Genomic DNA, 17,325 nt, shown 5'->3' on the forward strand with positions numbered 1-17,325 from the left:
TCTTGCTGCCGTGTTGGGTGCGCGGGGCGCGCGACCGTGGCTGGAAGGGGAGAGTCGCGTTCGTGTTCGTGTGCTGCACCCGAGTGGTGCCATGCGCCGTCATCGCGTGGAGCACGCTGCACTATTTCGACTCGACGTTATGTTCTTCAGATAGGTGATTATTCGCCTCGTCGAGCCTGCGATGAAGCAAAGGTTGACATGCGCCGGGCGGCGTGCTGCTCTCATGTGTTTTTGGTCTCAACTCCAACTCCAACATTTCTTCCTTCGCATGTCCTCCAACATTCTCCTCCCCCTCCTCCCCCTCGTCTTTTTCTTCCCCTTCTCTCAACTCTACTCTTCCATTTTCCATCACTGCTTCGCCTCACCGTCATTGGGAGTTGCCACAGGCTGAAAAACGTTGGCGCTTTGCCAGGCGGTTCTTCCAGTCTTTGACCTCAACTCCAACTCTTCATTTCTGCCATCCCTCCTTCACCACCGCATCACCTCTTCCTCTTTTTCTCTCAATATCCTCCTCCGACCTTCCACTTTCACTTCGCTTCACTACCTTCCGTCATCCTGCCGCATCTGCTCGGCAACATCTTCTTGCCGTTCACCACCAACATCGTCGTCATCTCTTTCTTCGCAACCTTCTACCCCAACCTTTCCATCACCAATAGCCTCACGAATTTCCATCGCCCACCACCACCACCACCACCACCTCTTCTACCTCTTCCCTCAACATTTTACGGGCTTTTCTGCCACCACCACCTCGCCTCACCACCTTCCATCATCAGACCCACTCCAGTCTGCATCACCTTCTCATCGCTCATTCATTCATCCACCCTCGCATTTACTTGAGCGGCATTGGCCTGAAGCTACTTCGCTCTCATCATGGCTGAGCAGCTCGCGCCAGCCGACCAGGCTGACGTCGCTCTCACTTCATCGAGCCCACCGCCCGACAAAGACTTCTCTTCCCCGCCTCACTCGCCGCTCACTTCGCTGTCTTCCGCTCGCACAACGCCGCAGCCTGAGCAGCTGTCTTCGAAGGATTATCAACTAACGAAAGGTGAAGTTCACCCGCCCGCCACCGAGCGCACCGCACAGTCAGATCCGAATGCGAAGCCGGAATCAGAAGCCAGCCCGCCGCTGAATCCAGAGGCTTCTGAGGAGCAAGATCCGGGCATGTCAGGTTTCGACCCGCGCGCCCTGCTGAACCCAAAGGGTAAGGGCGCCGTCAAGCGCCAACGTACCGCATCGCCGTCTGCGGATAACAAGCGGCCACGCGTTGAGCAGGCCATATTCGATCCTCGGGTTCTGCTCAACCCAAAGGCGGCGACCGGCGCCCAGCTGGCCGATCAGACGAATGCTCCCAAGCCCGGCACCTCCACGCAGACGAATGCTCCCAATCCCGAGCCTCATGTCCCGTCGCACACGAATGCTCTCAAGCCGGGTCAGGACGTTGTCGACCTGGGCATGGGTTCCATGATTGAACGCATGCACGGCATTCAGCGCCGTGAGGACCAGCCCAAGCCCAAGTCCACTGCCAAGCCAGAGTTAGACCAGGGGCATAAGCAAGCCCAGAAGAACCAATTCAATGGTGCTAGTGGTGGTACTGTTTTGAGCGAGTACGTCACCGAGAAGAGGAAGGAGGGTGTGAGGGACACAGGTCCTGTTGTCGATCTCACAGGAGGTATGTTCATCCTGCATCGTGCTCTCCATATGTACTGACCCTGCCAGATGAGAACGAAGATGATGACATCGTGGTCACAGGAGCTGGTCCAGCACTAGCAGAAAACAGACGCTTGTTTGGGATCCATGATGAAGCCAACAAGACTGTATGCCTCGGAAAACTCGAGGCTGCCTTCGCCAATTACACTATAGTCCCAACTCCTAGTTGGGGCTTTGCTGGATCTTCTACTTCGTGGCCACCAATGAAAGTGCGCCTTCAACGTCGGTCGGGACAGCACAACTTCGTCTTTGTGGTCATTGATCCTTCTGACAGGGCCTTTGGACAGCTGGACATCAAACCTGCTATGGCCCTTGCTCCTCTTATCGACGCACCGAATATCAACCTGAAGTTAGATTCTCGCATCGATGCACGGAGAAAGAAGGATGGTGAGGTTGCTGGTGGTGCAGCGTCAAGTCGTCTTCCGTTGAACATCACGCTTTTCGCCCCCCGCAAGAGTGCCAAACAGATTGGTGCGCACCTAAGTCAACACCAGGTCTGGCTGCGCGATCCAACCGCTCGCTACCCCACCTCGTATCCATACGAAAATCCTCAGGCAATTGTGGTGCCAAAGCATCGAACACTGCCTAGCTCGTCCTCCTCATCAACGTACACGATGACACGTACTCAAGACGAGATTCGCTCAGACGTCCTCAATATGTTTGATTCTCTGGCCAAGACCGACGACATTCCCGAAATGGAGCCCGACGAAGAGACCATCATCACGCCGCTCCTGCCTCATCAGAAGCAAGCGCTTGAATTCATGACGAAAAGAGAGAGCGCGGACAATGACATCGGCTTGTGGAAGCTTGGATCAAACAACGCCAAGTGGTACAACATCATCACCGGGCAAGAAACCAACCAGAAGCCTGGGCCTGTTCAAGGTGGCATCCTCGCGGACATGATGGGTCTTGGAAAAACGCTGGAGGTGCTGTCCTTGATCGCAGCAACACAGAATCAGGCTCGCGCGTTTGGGACCATGGCCCCTCCACAGGTTGCCATCGATTCCAACGCCAATGGTGGTTCTCGTCCACCGGTCCTTCTTCGATGCAATTCCCGGGCCACGCTTCTCGTCTGCCCCCTCAGCACAGTGGCCAACTGGCAGGAGCAGATCATTGCCCACACCAAGAACAAGAAGCTCAAATGGTGTGTCCACCATGGCCCAAACCGTGAGAGCGTCGCCAAGGTTCTCGCCAACCATGATATTGTGATTACCACATACCAACTGGTGTCGAGCGAGTTCAATCATTCGAGGCCTCTTTCTCAGATCAACTGGTTCCGAATTGTTCTTGATGAGGCGCACCAGATCCGGAGCCAGTCCACACGACAGAGTCTTGCGTGCTGTGCTCTCAATGGTCAGAGGAGATGGGCTGTCACCGGTACGCCAGTGCAAAACAGACTGGACGACCTCGGTGCTCTCATCAAATTCCTGCGCGTCAAGCCGTTCGACGAGAAGAATGGCTTTACGCAATACATCCTTACCCCTTTCAAGAACGCAGACACAGAGATCCTGCCCAAGCTTCGGGTCCTCGTCGACTCGATCACCTTGCGGCGCCAGAAAGACAAGATCAACCTCCCGCCTCGGCATGATCTGATTGTACGGCTTGACTTCTCCTCTGACGAACGCCAGCTCTTTGATCTTTTTGCCAAGGACACGTTCCGCAAGATGCAGGCCATGACTGCTGGACGAGATGCACTTGCAAAGAATGACATGGGCCACGTCTTGAAGGCCATCTCTCGTCTGCGTCTCATCTGTGCTCATGGCGCCGAACTCCTCAGCGACGAAGACATGAAAATTGCTGAAGGGATGACGTACAGCGGTGCCATTGAGATTGACGATGATGACGATGACGAAGATTCGAGCAGGAAGCCCGCATTGAATGCGAAGCAGGCTTACAGTATGCTGAATCTAATGAAAGAGAGCGAGGTCGATATTTGCGCCCGTTGCGACAAGCAGCTTGGCGGTGCCCCGGCGAGCGCAGAGAACTCCGACGACGAAGCGGACACTGGAAGACGGGACGACGTGATTGGCTACATGACTCCGTGCTTCCACCTGCTATGCTCCTCGTCCGACTGTCTGAACCACTACACCTCGCGCTTGAATGCTCCCAGTGCGAGTCCCGACCCCAACAACCAGAAGTCGTCGTCCATTTGGGTCGACTATGCCGACTGTCCATTTTGTGGCGCTTGGGTGCGCAAGTCGTTGTTCTGCCTTTTGCAGGAAGAATTGGACAGGGAGGAGGCAGCCAAGGCGCGTCTCGCTGCAAACATGAGCTCGTCAATGGCTAAAAGGATGGCTCGCTACGGTGGTCCCCACACCAAGGTGAAAGCCCTCATCGAGGAGCTTCAAAAGAACCAATTGTGGAGCGAAGAACACCCGGACGAGCCGCCCATCAAGAGCGTGGTTTTCTCTGGCTGGACTGCATATCTCGATCTCATCTCCATTGCGCTGCAAAATCACAATGTCAAGCACACGCGTCTGGACGGCACCATGTCTCGCCAGAAGCGCACAGCCGCCCTTGACGCCTTCAAGAACGACCCCAGCGTTGAGGTTATCCTCATCTCCATCATGGCTGGCGGCTTGGGCCTCAATCTGACAACCGGTTCCAAGGCGTACGTCATGGAGCCGCAGTACAACCCGGCGGCGGAAGCGCAAGCTGTCGACCGCGTGCACCGCCTCGGCCAGACGCGCGAGGTCACGGTCACGCGCTTCATCATGAAGGACAGCTTCGAGGAGCGCATGCTCGAGCTGCAGAAGAAGAAGAAGGATCTCGCTGACCTGAGTATGAATCGCAATGTCAAGCTCGACAAGCACGAGGCGGCCAAGCGCAAGCTTGAGGATTTGAGGAGCTTGTTCCGCTGAGTTGCTGGCGCGATTGAACGAGTCTTGGAACAACGAGGTACATGTTGAGCCCGCTCATTCGACCTGGGAGTCAAAAAGGCATTAGAATCCTGAAAGCTCTTTGCACGTCGCTTTCGGAATACCAGTCACTGCTAAGCCGCTTGGCCCTACATTAAAAAGTGGAGATGCCTGCTTCCGTGGCCGCAGCCCTGCTCTTTCAGCACCAAAAAGCCACAACACATCTCTGCGCCCATCGAATGCTATGTCTGTGATCCCCCCGACTCGGGACAGACCCGGAGCCAGCAAAAGCGCGTGACTCCTTGGCCAGAGCGCGCCCGAGATCCATTGGATTGCGCCTGGCGATGGTGAATATCTCTTCTTTTTCTTGGTTTTCAATTTCCCCCTTTGCGCCGGTTGATGCCGTTCGCCTTCGTTTCCTTTCTATGCTTCCTGGCTTCTTCACTTTAAATACTCCCGCGAGAGATACATACCCTTACACATGCACATACGGAAGTTTGCATTTGCCCCCATTGACGACGGTGGAAAAGGATGGATCGAAGAGGAGTAGACAGAGCATCCAGTGTACAGACACACGAAAGCATCATTAGACAAACTGGAAGCGCAAATGGTCGCATGGGCCTGGATTCGTGCGCTACCTGAAGAGGACGGACAGTCCGTGGAGCTCCGAGGCTGCGCGAGATGGAGCTGACTTTTCGATACTGCCTGCTCTTTTTTCTCTTGCCCTTTGCGTTTGCGTTGGTTGGTTGCGAGGGGAGGTTGGAATTGTGGAATGGCGAAGCGGCGGGTGCTGCTGAAATACTTGGATACCACACTTACAGACGACAATAGAAGTTTGCATTCTCTGACCGTGCTGTGCAGTGGAGGAAAGGTGTTGTGTCTTTCTCCAAGGAACCGTGCGAGCCATGTTTGGTTGACAGAGGCGGCCACGACTAATTCAGCGGCATCCCTGCGCGTCGCCGCGTCTTCCCAACCTCACGCGACGCAGCGACGTCTCTCAACGTCAACCATGGGCTGAAATGGCCACCATCACGCCCATCGAGGGCCGCTCAGTACGTCGTGCACTGCTCAGAAGATGCCCCTCTGACGATCTCCCAGGTCCACCAGATTCAATCCGGCCAGGTCATCGTCGACCTCTGCTCCGTCGTCAAAGAACTCGTGGAAAACAGCCTGGACGCCGGCGCCACTTCCATCGACGTCCGGTTCAAGAACAACGGCCTCGACTCGATCGAGGTGCAAGACAATGGTCATGGCATCGTGCCATCCGACTACGAAACCATTGCCCTCAAACATTACACTTCCAAGCTGTCCAGCTACACAGACCTCAACTCGCTGCGCACCTTTGGCTTCCGCGGTGAGGCCCTGTCTTCGCTCTGTGCCTTGTCGCACTTTCATATCTTGACGGCTCGAGCGAGTGATGGCGCCAAGGGGACAAGGCTTGACTTCGAGCTGTCGGGCAAGCTCAAGGGCACGTCGGTCGTTGCAAGCCAAAGGGGCACGACGGTCGTCGTGGAAGACTTGTTTCATAACCTGCCGGTGCGCCGCAAGGAGCTGGAGAAGAACATCAAGCGCGAGTATGGCAAGGTGCTTGGCCTGCTGCATGCCTACGCCTGCATTAGTTCGGGCGTGCGCTTTGCAGTCAGCAATCAGGCGGCGAAAGGAAAGAAGATCGTTGTCTTTTCGACCAAAGCGAACCCTTCGACCAGGGAGAACATTGCAAATGTGTACGGCGCAAAGACACTCTCGGCTCTCATCCCTCTCGACCTGACGTTTGAAATGTCGCCGACCACGTTCGGGACGCAAACGGCGAAGAATTGGAGCACGCAGGAGGATGTCAGCACCCGCGAGGTCAAGATCGTTGGACACATCTCGCGCCCTGTTGTTGGCGAGGGCCGTGAGACCCCCGACCGCCAAATGTTCTTTGTCAATTCGCGGCCATGCGCGCTGCCCCAAGTGTCCAAGGCCGTCAATGAGGTATACAAAGGTTACAATGTCACGCAGTCGCCTTTCATCTTCGCCAACCTGGTCATGGACACAAGCGCGTACGACGTCAACGTTTCTCCTGACAAACGCACCATCTTGCTGCATGACCAGAACGCGCTGCTTGAGGCGCTCAAGGAAGCCCTTGTAAGGTGCTTCGAGGAGCATGACCAGAGCGTACCGCAAGCACAAGTAGGCAAGAGACAGTTGGGCCAATTTCGGCCGCTTAATTTCGCCAAATCTACGCCAGCTCCGCAGGAGAAAGAAGCGAGGGACGAGAACGATGTACCGTCATCAAGTCCGCCGGAGCCGAATGGCACGCCGGTCAGCCTCATGCAAAAGTTTGCGAGCAGAGATGTTTTGAGTAGAAGCCAGCTACCGGCGCCAGCCCAGCGCCCCAGTGAACCTGCCGCCAGAGAGCTTCCAAAGCCAGCGCCAACCGAAGAAAAGGGCAAACAGCGTGCAGAGACAGAGCCCGGGGACTCTCGACAGCTTTCAAAGAGTTTGGCTTTCGATTCTTCGTCATCTGCGCCTGCTGCCAGCTCTCCTCTTTCTCGTCCGGTCCAGGACTTCAATACCCGCCTCGGTTTTGACACCGCTGCGAAGCGCGCGCCACTGCCATCCTCTGATGGAGAGGCTGAAGAGCACGAAGGATCCAAAACTCCTCGAAGGCTCGCTTCCTCCGATGCTGCCTCCCCTCAGCACCACCAGGAATCCGCAACACAGTCATCTTCAAAAGGTCCAATTCAAAACGCTTTCGATCGAATGCGGCCCAAACGCGCACCAGCTGAAACGGCGACCATCACCATTGGCGATAGGACGACGACCATGACTATTGGGACGCCAGCCAATCCACACAAGAAGAGGAGGATCCACACACCCAAATTTGGCTTAGATGGCAAATTGCTGGATCAGAGTGGCAATAAGGAGAGTGGCAAGCTGGGCGGGTTTGTCAGTGGGCTGCAGATGTTTCGCGCACCGGGCACTCAAGCTGAAGAGAGCAGCATGGGGGAGGATGAGATTGAAGACGGCGATACCGATGGCAAGAAGGGTGGGAGCGCAAGTGAAGAAGAAGACGAAGAAGAAGAAAACAATCGATCAGACAAACACTCCGAGGTGCTGGGAGGCTCTGATGGCGACAAGTCTGAAGCTCCTGGAAGTATTGAGGCTGACGCCTCAGACGAAGAAGCTGATGCTACACGAGAATCAGAAAAGGCAACCAGTACAACGCCTCCTCGACAAGGCTCCCCTCTTTTCGTACAGAATGATGAAGGCGACGACGATGAATACTTGGACGAAGAGACCAAGAAGGAGCGTGAGGAAGCTCGTGTTGCCGAGATGATTGCAAAAGCGGAAGAAGCAGCGGCCAAGCCATCCAAAGACAACATCAAACGGGCGACCAGCATCCTCAAAGGTCGCACGAGTAAGCAGTCAACCCTTCAGCTGGTCCAGACACTGGACACGTCGGTTGACAAGATCGGACGACTTGCGACATCACTGGCACAACGAATCAAACCGTGTCGAGAAGCAGACGGGAAAGCTGTGGACGGGGCAAACGCGGAGCAGTCGCCTGAAGAACGCCTCTCGCTCACTGTGACAAAATCCGACTTTTCTCGCATGCGCATCATCGGACAGTTCAATTTGGGCTTCATCATAACTGTGCGCCCATCCTCGTCGACAGATGGCTCTCTCGCAGCCACTCCGCCGGCACCTGGCTCCTCAGCCTCTGCTTCAGACGATCTCTTCATCATCGACCAGCATGCATCTGACGAGAAGATCAACTTCGAACGCTTGTCGGCAACATATATCCTAACGCCGCAACGCCTAGTACACCCGCTCCCGCTCTCCCTGACCGCCATTGAAGAAGAGACCATCCTCTCCAACCCGGCTCCCTTTGCTGCCAACGGCTTCCTCCTCGAGACCGACACTTCCGGCGATAAACCCGTTGGCCAGCGCTGCCGGCTGCTCGGCGTGCCAGTGGCCAAAGAAATGGGCCTCGTAAAGGGTGCCGGTCGTGAAGAAGTCTTTGGCATCAAAGATCTGGAAGAGCTGATCGTCCTGGTTGGCGAGATGGGCGGAACGGCCTCAGCCGACGAGCACACCCCGAGCCAGAGCCACGATCCAAAGAAGCCAAGCAAAAGCACCCCCCGTCCCGCCAAGGTCCGCAAGTCCCTCGCCATGCGCGCCTGCCGCAGTAGCATCATGATCGGCCGCTACCTGACGACCCGCCAGATGCGCAAGGTCGTCGACGCCATGGGCGAGATTGACAAGCCCTGGAATTGTCCGCATGGTCGCCCGACTATGCGGCATCTCGCCGGCTTGGCTGAGTGGCGCGCGTGGGAGGAAGGAGATGGTCTTGTTGGGGTTGGGATTGGTGTTGAGGTGGAGCGAGGAAGAGGAGGAAGTGGTGGTAGAAAGGTGTGGGACAAGTTTTTGAAGGGCGATAGGAGCGGTACGGGGACGGGGATGTAAGAGAGGCGGATGGGATGAGAGGTGGAATGCCTCAATTGGCTGGAGGGTCTTTAGTTGTCGGCGCGTTTGGTGGTGGTTTTTGGTCAAGGCGGTCGGTTGTTGGTCAACCGCCTGCATGCATGCTTATTTGCGGAGACCGGACAGATTCTAGTCGCCGTCTCTCGGTATATGGAGACAGAGAGTAGTATAGTGCAGCATATGGAAAGCAATCAAATCAAGTCGAGGACTAACCAGTCCAAAACAGTCCAACTCGGTCGAATTTAGTCTAGTACGGATGCCGAATGCAATCCGAAGCAAAGTAAACAAACAAATATTCCAGCGCCCAACTGAAGTACCTTCTCCTCCGCTCTTATCCTCTCGCTTTCATCCGCTCCTCATTTTTCCTACCCGCTGCCTCGTCATATGACAGACGCGATCTCGCCTGCGTCGCTAACCTGATGAAGCGGGTGCGTGGATTTGCTAGACCGGTGCAGTGTGTTGCTGATGTCTTTAGCAGAGGCGTGGACGGCTTTGGCACAGACTGCAAGTGCAGACTATCGAGAGTCGTGAAAACATGATAGCAGGGCTTTGGAATAGAAGGGTGGGAGAACAGGGGTTGATGTAGATTTTCTACGGTCGAGAACGACAGGTGCTTGGGTGCGGCTGTAATGGCGGATGGCCGTTGCCAGGCAGTGTCTGTGGTGGTGGTCGAGGTGACTGCTCCCTGCACGAATGTAAAGACTCACTAGTAGGAGCCGTGATGTCTTGGTTGTAAGATTGGTCTTGATGTCGCTGTGTGAGCCGAATGGATGCAAACTTTGGGTGGCGGGCTGGAGAGCGCAGAGGATAACAGAATGCGGGTTGATGTGTTTGGAAGAAGCTGAATGGCTATCCAAATGGCTGGCAAAGCAGTTGTCTCTACATGCGGCCCTTGCTGTGATGTATCGCAAAGCCTTTGTGTGTTCCCTTGAATTTGGACAGTTTCTATTCTTCTCTTGATTCAATTCGATACCTTTCCATCTCTTCGAATTTGTTTTTAAAACAACCCAAATCCGCCGCAAATTTCTTGAAGAAACTGAAGTTACCTGTTTCAAGTACCGCCTGGATATGCGTGGTCCAGTACTTGGCAGCATAACTCCCAAAAGGAGGCCGGCGGAGGCCGGGACCAAGCGGTATCGGATATTCCAAAGCGTCCAGGTACTTCGAGGTGAGGATTGCAAGCTCATAATTTGCTTGTGCGAGATGTATTGACTGGTGCCACTGGGTATTCTTGCCGCAAAAATTTGGCGGCGACTCGGTGCTCGCTTCCAAGAACTCTCGGACTGTCAGGTGTCTAAGGAATACTATTCCTTTTACAATAGAGATCAATCCGCACCCTGCGACCACGAGGCGCTTTGCAAAAACTTCATCATCCTCGCAGTCGATGTCGTCCCACGATTCAGTCTGCTCCGATATTTCCATGGCAAGGTTCATCGCCCGGACCATGAGTGGTTTTCTCGCGGCAATGATAATGCACAACGCTTTGTGGAGATACTTTGCGTCGGGTGTCAGAGAAAGAGCAGTCTCGTAGGTGTCCTTAAGATTCGTAGGCAGTCTTTTCAGTATTTTGTCGACGCCTATTTTGGTCCGATTTATTGAACGAGTATGATTTGTTCCTGGGGAAGGACCGAACATTTCGAAGGCGAGTTGGAGCCATAGAAAGGTGGGGCAACCAAATTGAAGCAATCTGCTTTTTAGATAAGATGCGAGATCATCAGTCCATCCAAGTGCCTGAAAGATCTCGTCAGCATCTGAGAAAGAGACTTGGGAGAATAAATGGGTTTTGCGGAAGGCTTACTTCGGTTCTTTTTTGAATGTAAAGGCGTGTCTCCTGCCTGACGTTTTCGTAGTCTTCATCGTCTCCAAAGTCTGGTGCCCCAAGCCCATGTACGATACTTTCATAAGGCCTGCTAGTGATGATGAAGCGCAAGCGGTTTTCGCTGTTACTTCTTCTCAACTTCCCTAGAAGCTCTTGGAAGGTCTGCCTGTCCTCCTCTCGGCATTCATTAAATGCGTCTATTACACAGACCACACCGCTCTGAGAATTCAGTGAAGCATTGAGAAGGATTTCCCAAAGTGCTGAAACTGACTCGACCATCCTCTCTCCAATCTTGTTATAGACGTCTACTGCATGCCTCATGAGCGATTGATCACCAGCGAAAAGCTGTTTTATCAAGGCACAAAGTGCCATGTTCAAGGTTGTAGCCTTTTCAATGCCTGCCTTGAAAAAGAAATTGCAAATCTGTACTCCGCTCCTTGGCAGGACTGAGTCGGCCAAATACTTCGCCAGCACAGACTTTCCCATACCAGGATTTAGATATATCAGCAACGTCGTAGAATCTCCTCGCAGCCATGCGTAGAATTTGGGATTATTTGGAAGCCATTCACAAGTTCCTGAAATCCTTTCCGGTATTGCATATTTGTAGTCCCCGCAATCGATCCGAGCAAGCAGGCGGCTGCACCTCAACTCGTCTGGGCTCAAAATGGAATCGGATTTGCTGCGAGCTTTAGTACTCTTCTCGAGAGCTGCAGGATGGGGTTTTTGGTCGTCAATCTGTGCGGCAACACCGATGCTATCCCGTCCGTTCTCTTGCATCATAACCGCCACAAGCGCCTGAAGAAGCTGTTGCTGTTGCTGTTGAATTTCAATCAGCTCATCGAATTTGTCCTCTATGACTTTGCCTCGCTTGCTGAGCTCTTCTCGGGACAGATTCCGTCCGCAGTCTTGGGCGTCGTGTTGTATTTTGGTCTCTTTTTCTTGTATAGATGCAAGCTTCTGAGTCCAGGTGTCCCAGTCGAGCATGTCTCGAGCAAGAGTTTTCCATGAGGACCTGGCCATGACAATTTCAGCATCAGACCTTCCTCGACACACAGCAGATGCCTCCCTCTAGAGCTACGTCCATCACATGTTGATGAGGGAACCCCTTTCGTGTTTCGCATACCGAGAAAAAATTTGCACTTACGTGTAGAGTCGCCAAATACAACGAAATTGAAAGTCCAAAACTTGAACGTAAAGCTCAAGGATGCTGCTAATGAACCTCTTTTGGTCCCTTTTTGGGAACTTCGCAATTTCAGACTCAAGAGCCACAAAGTAATCCATCCGGGAAGCAATGTAAAACAGCCCGTCGTAGCAGGCTGATGTTGCTTCACTCCGTTTGGTGAAAAATGGCAAGCACAAAGTCACAGCAGCCCACGCCAGGGACGCCTCGGGACAGTTCTTGACAGCGAGAGCAACCATTTCGGACACCTCTTGAGCGACTTTTGCGGCGTCGGTCAACATCTTGGGCAGGTTCTTCTTTCTGGCGTTCTCATTTTGCTCTTTCAACTTCCATTTGATCACACCATCAAGTTGAGACTCCAGATCAGCGCATCCTACATCGGTCAATCTTGCTAAACTTGAAATGCGAAAGGAATTGTTGGGGCACAAGGCTACCTTTTGTGTGAGATTCCGCAGAGACTATCTCCTGGAATTTGGCCACGAGGTCTGGCTGAGTCCTCTTCAGTTCCTCGCAAGCCCGATCCCACAATGTGCCCTGCGCCTCTCCAGGGTGTTCCGCAGAGCCTTCGGATGTGTTGTCAGGCTGAAATCGCTGAACTTGTTTGGCTCCCGCACTTTGTCCATCCGCCGGCGCTGAAGCTTCTTCGCGGCCGTCATCCCCAAAGTCTTCGGGATGCTCAGTCCCAGACCCGTTGCGTAATCTTCTGAAAGTGTCTTTAAATCCCATCCTTTCGGTTCATTCTCTGGGGTGAATGATCCCCAAGTGCCGCAAAAGAAGATGAGAAGTGCAGGCGACGGCGGAGCAGAGACCAGTTTTAGTACCGATCAGGGACAGACCCTTACGTGTCGACAAAATTCTGTTGTGGGGTACCTGAGCGGTCAAGCCACACTGATCGACGACTAGCAGCCAAGGTGGAGACGGCAAGAGTGGAACCGATCTTGATGAAAGGCATGGCAAGATTGTGCACAATGGGCTCCAGAATAAATGGTAATGCTCCTGAATCTGGCTGCAGCAGTGAACGAATGCTCTTTAGACGCGGCTGTGAAAGCATCCGAACCCTCCCTGAACGCAGCCACACTGCCAGGAGTGTCAGCTTTTTCGATACGCAGGGTAGGAGGTGTGGCAAGAGTGCGTTTCATCACTTGATTGTTGTATTTTGGCGAACGGCTGTTCAGTAACGCTGGCTTGAAAGAAGGGACTTCCAGTCAAAAACTGGATCAAGAGTCCCGTTGACCACGCACCAAAGGGCCCGTTGCCAAACGTTTAGATAGCCGCAAGAGCAAGCTGCGATTAGACAGTGGCAGTTTTGAGGAGTTCCGTAGCTCCGAGCAGTACCTGTTGGACTTGTGGATCCCTGGACGACAACACGCACAAGTTGCTGCCACGCGTTGAGCAATCGACCTTGAAGTGTTTGCTTGATCAAACTCAGGGAGAGTAGTGGTAGAAGAAAATCCTGGAAGTCTAGGAACACGCAGATGAACCTGTCGCAAGATGGAGTTGAAGAGGTCGATATCACTCTACCTGGTCAAATGTATGCCTCCATTCTGCAGTACTCAGCGCAAGCTTCACCCATGGGTGACACTATAGCCCAAACCTGCAGCCTGTCCCATGTGGATTTTCAGAACAGCCCGGACATGAACAAGCGCAAGCGGTGCATTCTCCCCCACTGCCAGCAGTCTCGCTGCCTTGGCCACATTCCTGGCCAAGCTTACGCTCGATTTGGCTGGTATCGTCTCCGAGCTTGCCGGCGCTCGTGCTGTAGAGAGGCTTTTTCATGGCTTCGGAGACTGTGGAGATGTCTACGATTAGTGCGTTGTCTGGGTTGGTTCGTGAATTGATACGAACTATACTCCGAAGTAAGCGTTTTGCCGGTGCCGAGCTCGCCGCTCAGAAGCATGATGATGCCCTTTCCTTTGCCCTTGATCACGTCATCGAAATCATCACTTTGAGACAGCTGCGCGTTCATCCAGGCCCACACCAGGCGCCTGTAAGCATGGGGCAGGACGAGCTTGTCAAAGGCAGTTGTGTTCCAATCGATGTCGTGAATGTCTTCAACATCCAGGTAACCTGGACGATGTTAGTATGTGCCTAATTTACAGCGCAATAGGATAGGCCGACCCCAGTCTTTAGCCTTGAGACAGAATCCCTCTACCGTTGGGGGGCACAAGTCGTAGTGCCTTTCCAGAAGAGACGATTTGCCTGCTCCCAATCAGCGTTGTCGAAAAAAGTTACAGAGGAGATTTCGAGATGTGAAGCAAGGTATCCGAGAAGGCCACAAACCTTGGAGATTTACAGGAGACGCAAGTCTCTCTTGGGCGACAGAAGTTTCATCGTCCTCCTCGGTCCAGTCGCCTTCCATGTACTTATTACCGTCCAAGCCATTATCTTCCGAGTCGCCCTCGCTCGACTTGAACTTATTTGGAGTTAGTCCGGTAAAGATGTTTGTTCTCGGCTGTCATTCCGAAGTTGTATTCCTCTGGGTCGTTCTGAATCGAGCTGTCAAACGGCGAGTCCTTGTTTGACTCCATCTTTTTTGCTTCGAGTTGAACCAAAGGTTTGCACAGATGTTGTCAAGGAGAATTGGTTCGGAAAGGCCATCCACCATGACTGCCCGGCTTGTGAGATATTCACAGGACGCAGAAGTTTGAAGAGCAAGCCGAATCCGGACATGATTGCAGGCTGTACCAAGCAATGACGGAAAAATCGTAGCGAATAAAGCCAAGCCACAGGCTCACTGAAATCATGGCGGGTGTCTTTTGGGATGGGCGGTGATTCCATCAACTTCGTCCATGACCTCCATCTGCAGAGATTGTGCAGCATCACAGATCACCTTAGTTCTGATAACGATAACTCGATGAGTCCTGCCATTCAAATGTAGCAGGCATTGTGGTTTCAAAACTTTGATTACACCACATGTTACAGCACAAACTGCATCATTGGGCCGACGTTTGATGTCACGACACCAGCTTTCACATTCGGTTCGCGGTTGGAATCGAAGTCCTTAAGCCATTTGATGTACATTTCTCAATCCCGTATCTTTCGTGGGCGGCCCCGACCTCTTTTCACAACTGGCGCTGCAACTGGCGGTTCGTCGTCCTCTTCAGCGTCATCTTGACCATCTGTTTTCTGAATCTCCTCAACAAGCTCCTCGGTGGATTTTTCGTCTTCCAGTAGAGCATCTTTCTCTTTTCGACCGCGTCGCCGGGCTGGTGTCTGAGGTTCCTGCTCTTCCAGGTCTATCTCTTCATCGATGTCGTCTTTCTTTTTTCGGCCTCTGGTTTTCTTGACCTTGAGATCTAGGCCTTCTTGCTCCTCCTTGGCCTGGACAGCCTCCACCAACTCTACTTCATCCATTTTCAGTCCCTCGAGAGCCTCAACATCCTCAAACTTTAGGTATGGCAGAGGCATGCCATCCCAGGTCAGCACAATGTCCGTCCTGACGGTTTCGCTCTCGCCCTTTTTCTTTTTCGCCTTCGAATTGTCCTCCGATGTCATCACTCCACCTGCCCCCAGCGGCGGCAGCATGTACCTCACCGTGACGCCCAGCCCCTCCAACCCGCGCGTCTGCGCGCTGCGATTCCACAAGAATTGCTCAATGCGGCCGTCATGCTCGATCTTCAGGAACCCCATGGGCCACCGGCTTCGTCCGAGCGCCTCAATGATACCTTTGGTGGCGCTATTTGTCGTTGCCAGTAGCCCGAGAAAGTCTTCTTGCCGCCACTCCGTTGGCGCACCAGTAAACGCCCCTTCCAGCTCCCGCACCTTGTCCGGCCCAAGCTTTTTATTGCTGCATTTGCATTGTATGATGACGCGGAGAGGAAGAGTCGGCGCTCGAATTCGAGCTGTCGAGTCCGTACCAGTAGAGGTAGCAGCGGGGTCGGACTCGGATAGTTGTGCATTCGTCGACCACGAGGCAGGGACTGGCAGCGTCCACGAGCCAAGTAGGTCGATACCGTAGTCGCGAGCACGTCCCGTACGCGTCAACTTGAAGCCAAGTCGTGATAGCGTGGTTGCCACGGTATATTCATAGTGCGTACCGACGTAGACGGAGGCTTTGGGTGAGAGGTCGACGCGCTCGGCGTAGTCCAGGAAGGACGGCAAATCCTGGTGGTTTTCAGAGCCATGGGCGATTCTTGAGTCCGAGCAATCGAGAGACCCGATTGTTTTACGCGATTTACGCGTTGATTTGGTCGCGCTGGACGCGGCGCGGTGCCAGTGTTGCAGGGCTGGTAAAGTGCTCCGGAGGAAATGGCGGAGCAAAGAGATCATGGCACGGGGATTGTAGCGCAGTTGGAGAATAACGAATCGGTAGAAATGTTCATTGCTGAGATTGAAACGTCCACGAGAGCATATCTCAGAACTTGTGAGGCCAATGGCTCGATGTCGTTAGCACAAAGAGAATTGGGTGTCAGGGAGTTTCCTTCCGGAGGTGCAGCTGCGGCCGGCAAAACGCCGGCTGAATAGCTCGCGCGCGTGTTTGCTCCAGGAAGCTCCCGGTCCCGTGAGTCTCGTCACCACCAAGACCACATGTAGACTTGACCTTTCATCAGCGTCCTGACGCGTCCTTCTTTTGTACCGGAGCCAGATTTCGGCTTTCCAATGAGTCTCTCCCCTCAACGCTCTCGCAAACCATCGCGCCCTGGCCTCTTGTTCAACCGCGACAACATGACCGACATACTCACCCAACTTCAAGACGCTCTCGACATTGTATGCGCCCCGACAAAGCTTACATCGTAGTCTCTTTCTGATAGTTGTTCAGCTTCTTCAACAATTCTATGCGGGCCTCAGATACACGAATGACCGGCACCCGTCCGTCTACATTCCCGGCCAGCCGCACGATGCGAACCGCGAGGCCAGCGCCAAAGAAGCAGAAAACGGACCCGCCGCCAATGCGACTTCGCAACAATCGCCCCCAGCTACGTCCGCAAATAACGCCCAGGCAACAGGTGGTGTCTCTGGTGAAACGTCAGCACCACGCTCGCCCTCGCCAGATCCTGACTTCGCCGCGACCCAGCACGAGATCGCCTCCGACATTGTCCTGAACATGGCGCGGATACAGGCGTTGATTGAGCGGTTGCCGGGAGTTGGTCTCAGTGAGAAGGACCAGTTAGAAACAATGAAGGAGCTGGATCGGCTGCTCAGGGAAGAAGATGAAAGATTGCTGGAGGCGAAGAAGGAGAAGGAAAGGCTAAGGCAAGTGCTGGACGAAAGAATCTTGAGAGTCCGCAGGCCTTGAAGTAGAAGCTGTAAATAACAATCAGCTTTGAGCGAATGAAGCTTGAAACTCGGGC

General features: G+C 53.7%; 6 protein-coding genes across 6 annotated transcripts; 3 read left to right on the plus strand and 3 right to left on the minus strand.

The window, feature by feature from the left end:
* The first annotated feature begins 651 nt into the window (after positions 1-651).
* IWZ02DRAFT_307526 (SNF2 family helicase/ATPase-like protein) lies at positions 652-4,787 on the plus strand. The gene is made up of 2 exons (XM_066764000.1): positions 652-1,669; positions 1,717-4,787. Exons 1-2 carry the CDS (start codon positions 871-873, stop codon positions 4,566-4,568), a joined length of 3,651 nt encoding a protein of 1,216 aa, XP_066620998.1. The 5' UTR covers positions 652-870; the 3' UTR covers positions 4,569-4,787.
* A 789-nt stretch (positions 4,788-5,576) lies between these two features.
* On the plus strand, positions 5,577-9,276 carry IWZ02DRAFT_455439 (DNA mismatch repair protein-like protein pms1). Its single transcript, XM_066767789.1, has 2 exons — positions 5,577-5,617; positions 5,664-9,276. Exons 1-2 carry the CDS (start codon positions 5,585-5,587, stop codon positions 9,015-9,017), a joined length of 3,387 nt encoding a protein of 1,128 aa, XP_066620999.1. The 5' UTR covers positions 5,577-5,584; the 3' UTR covers positions 9,018-9,276.
* A 64-nt stretch (positions 9,277-9,340) lies between these two features.
* IWZ02DRAFT_483031 (uncharacterized protein) lies at positions 9,341-12,760 on the minus strand (the record flags this gene model as incomplete). The annotated part of the gene is made up of 6 exons (XM_066769154.1): positions 9,341-9,720; positions 9,743-9,962; positions 10,009-10,766; positions 10,834-11,866; positions 11,999-12,468; positions 12,494-12,760. The coding sequence occupies 6 exons, from the start codon at positions 12,758-12,760 to the stop codon at positions 9,367-9,369; spliced, it is 3,102 nt and encodes a 1,033-aa protein (XP_066621000.1). The 3' UTR covers positions 9,341-9,366.
* An 867-nt stretch (positions 12,761-13,627) lies between these two features.
* Positions 13,628-14,497, minus strand: IWZ02DRAFT_307550 (uncharacterized protein). The gene is made up of 3 exons (XM_066764002.1): positions 14,315-14,497; positions 14,153-14,233; positions 13,628-14,101 (listed from the first exon to the last, which is right to left on the minus strand). The coding sequence occupies exons 1-3, from the start codon at positions 14,391-14,393 to the stop codon at positions 13,743-13,745; spliced, it is 519 nt and encodes a 172-aa protein (XP_066621001.1). The 5' UTR covers positions 14,394-14,497; the 3' UTR covers positions 13,628-13,742.
* A 228-nt stretch (positions 14,498-14,725) lies between these two features.
* IWZ02DRAFT_307545 (uncharacterized protein) lies at positions 14,726-16,543 on the minus strand. The gene has a single exon (XM_066764001.1). The coding sequence runs from the start codon at positions 16,301-16,303 to the stop codon at positions 15,059-15,061; it is 1,245 nt and encodes a 414-aa protein (XP_066621002.1). The 5' UTR covers positions 16,304-16,543; the 3' UTR covers positions 14,726-15,058.
* A 156-nt stretch (positions 16,544-16,699) lies between these two features.
* On the plus strand, positions 16,700-17,270 carry IWZ02DRAFT_434374 (mediator complex, subunit Med21; the record flags this gene model as incomplete). Its single annotated transcript, XM_066766356.1, has 2 exons — positions 16,700-16,741; positions 16,794-17,270. The coding sequence occupies 2 exons, from the start codon at positions 16,700-16,702 to the stop codon at positions 17,268-17,270; spliced, it is 519 nt and encodes a 172-aa protein (XP_066621003.1).
* Between the last annotated feature and the right edge of the window lie 55 nt (positions 17,271-17,325).

The sequence above is a fragment of the Phyllosticta citriasiana genome (genome assembly GCF_038021145.1).
Source record: "Phyllosticta citriasiana strain CBS 120426 chromosome Unknown IWZ02scaffold_9, whole genome shotgun sequence".
NCBI lineage: Eukaryota > Fungi > Ascomycota > Dothideomycetes > Botryosphaeriales > Phyllostictaceae > Phyllosticta > Phyllosticta citriasiana.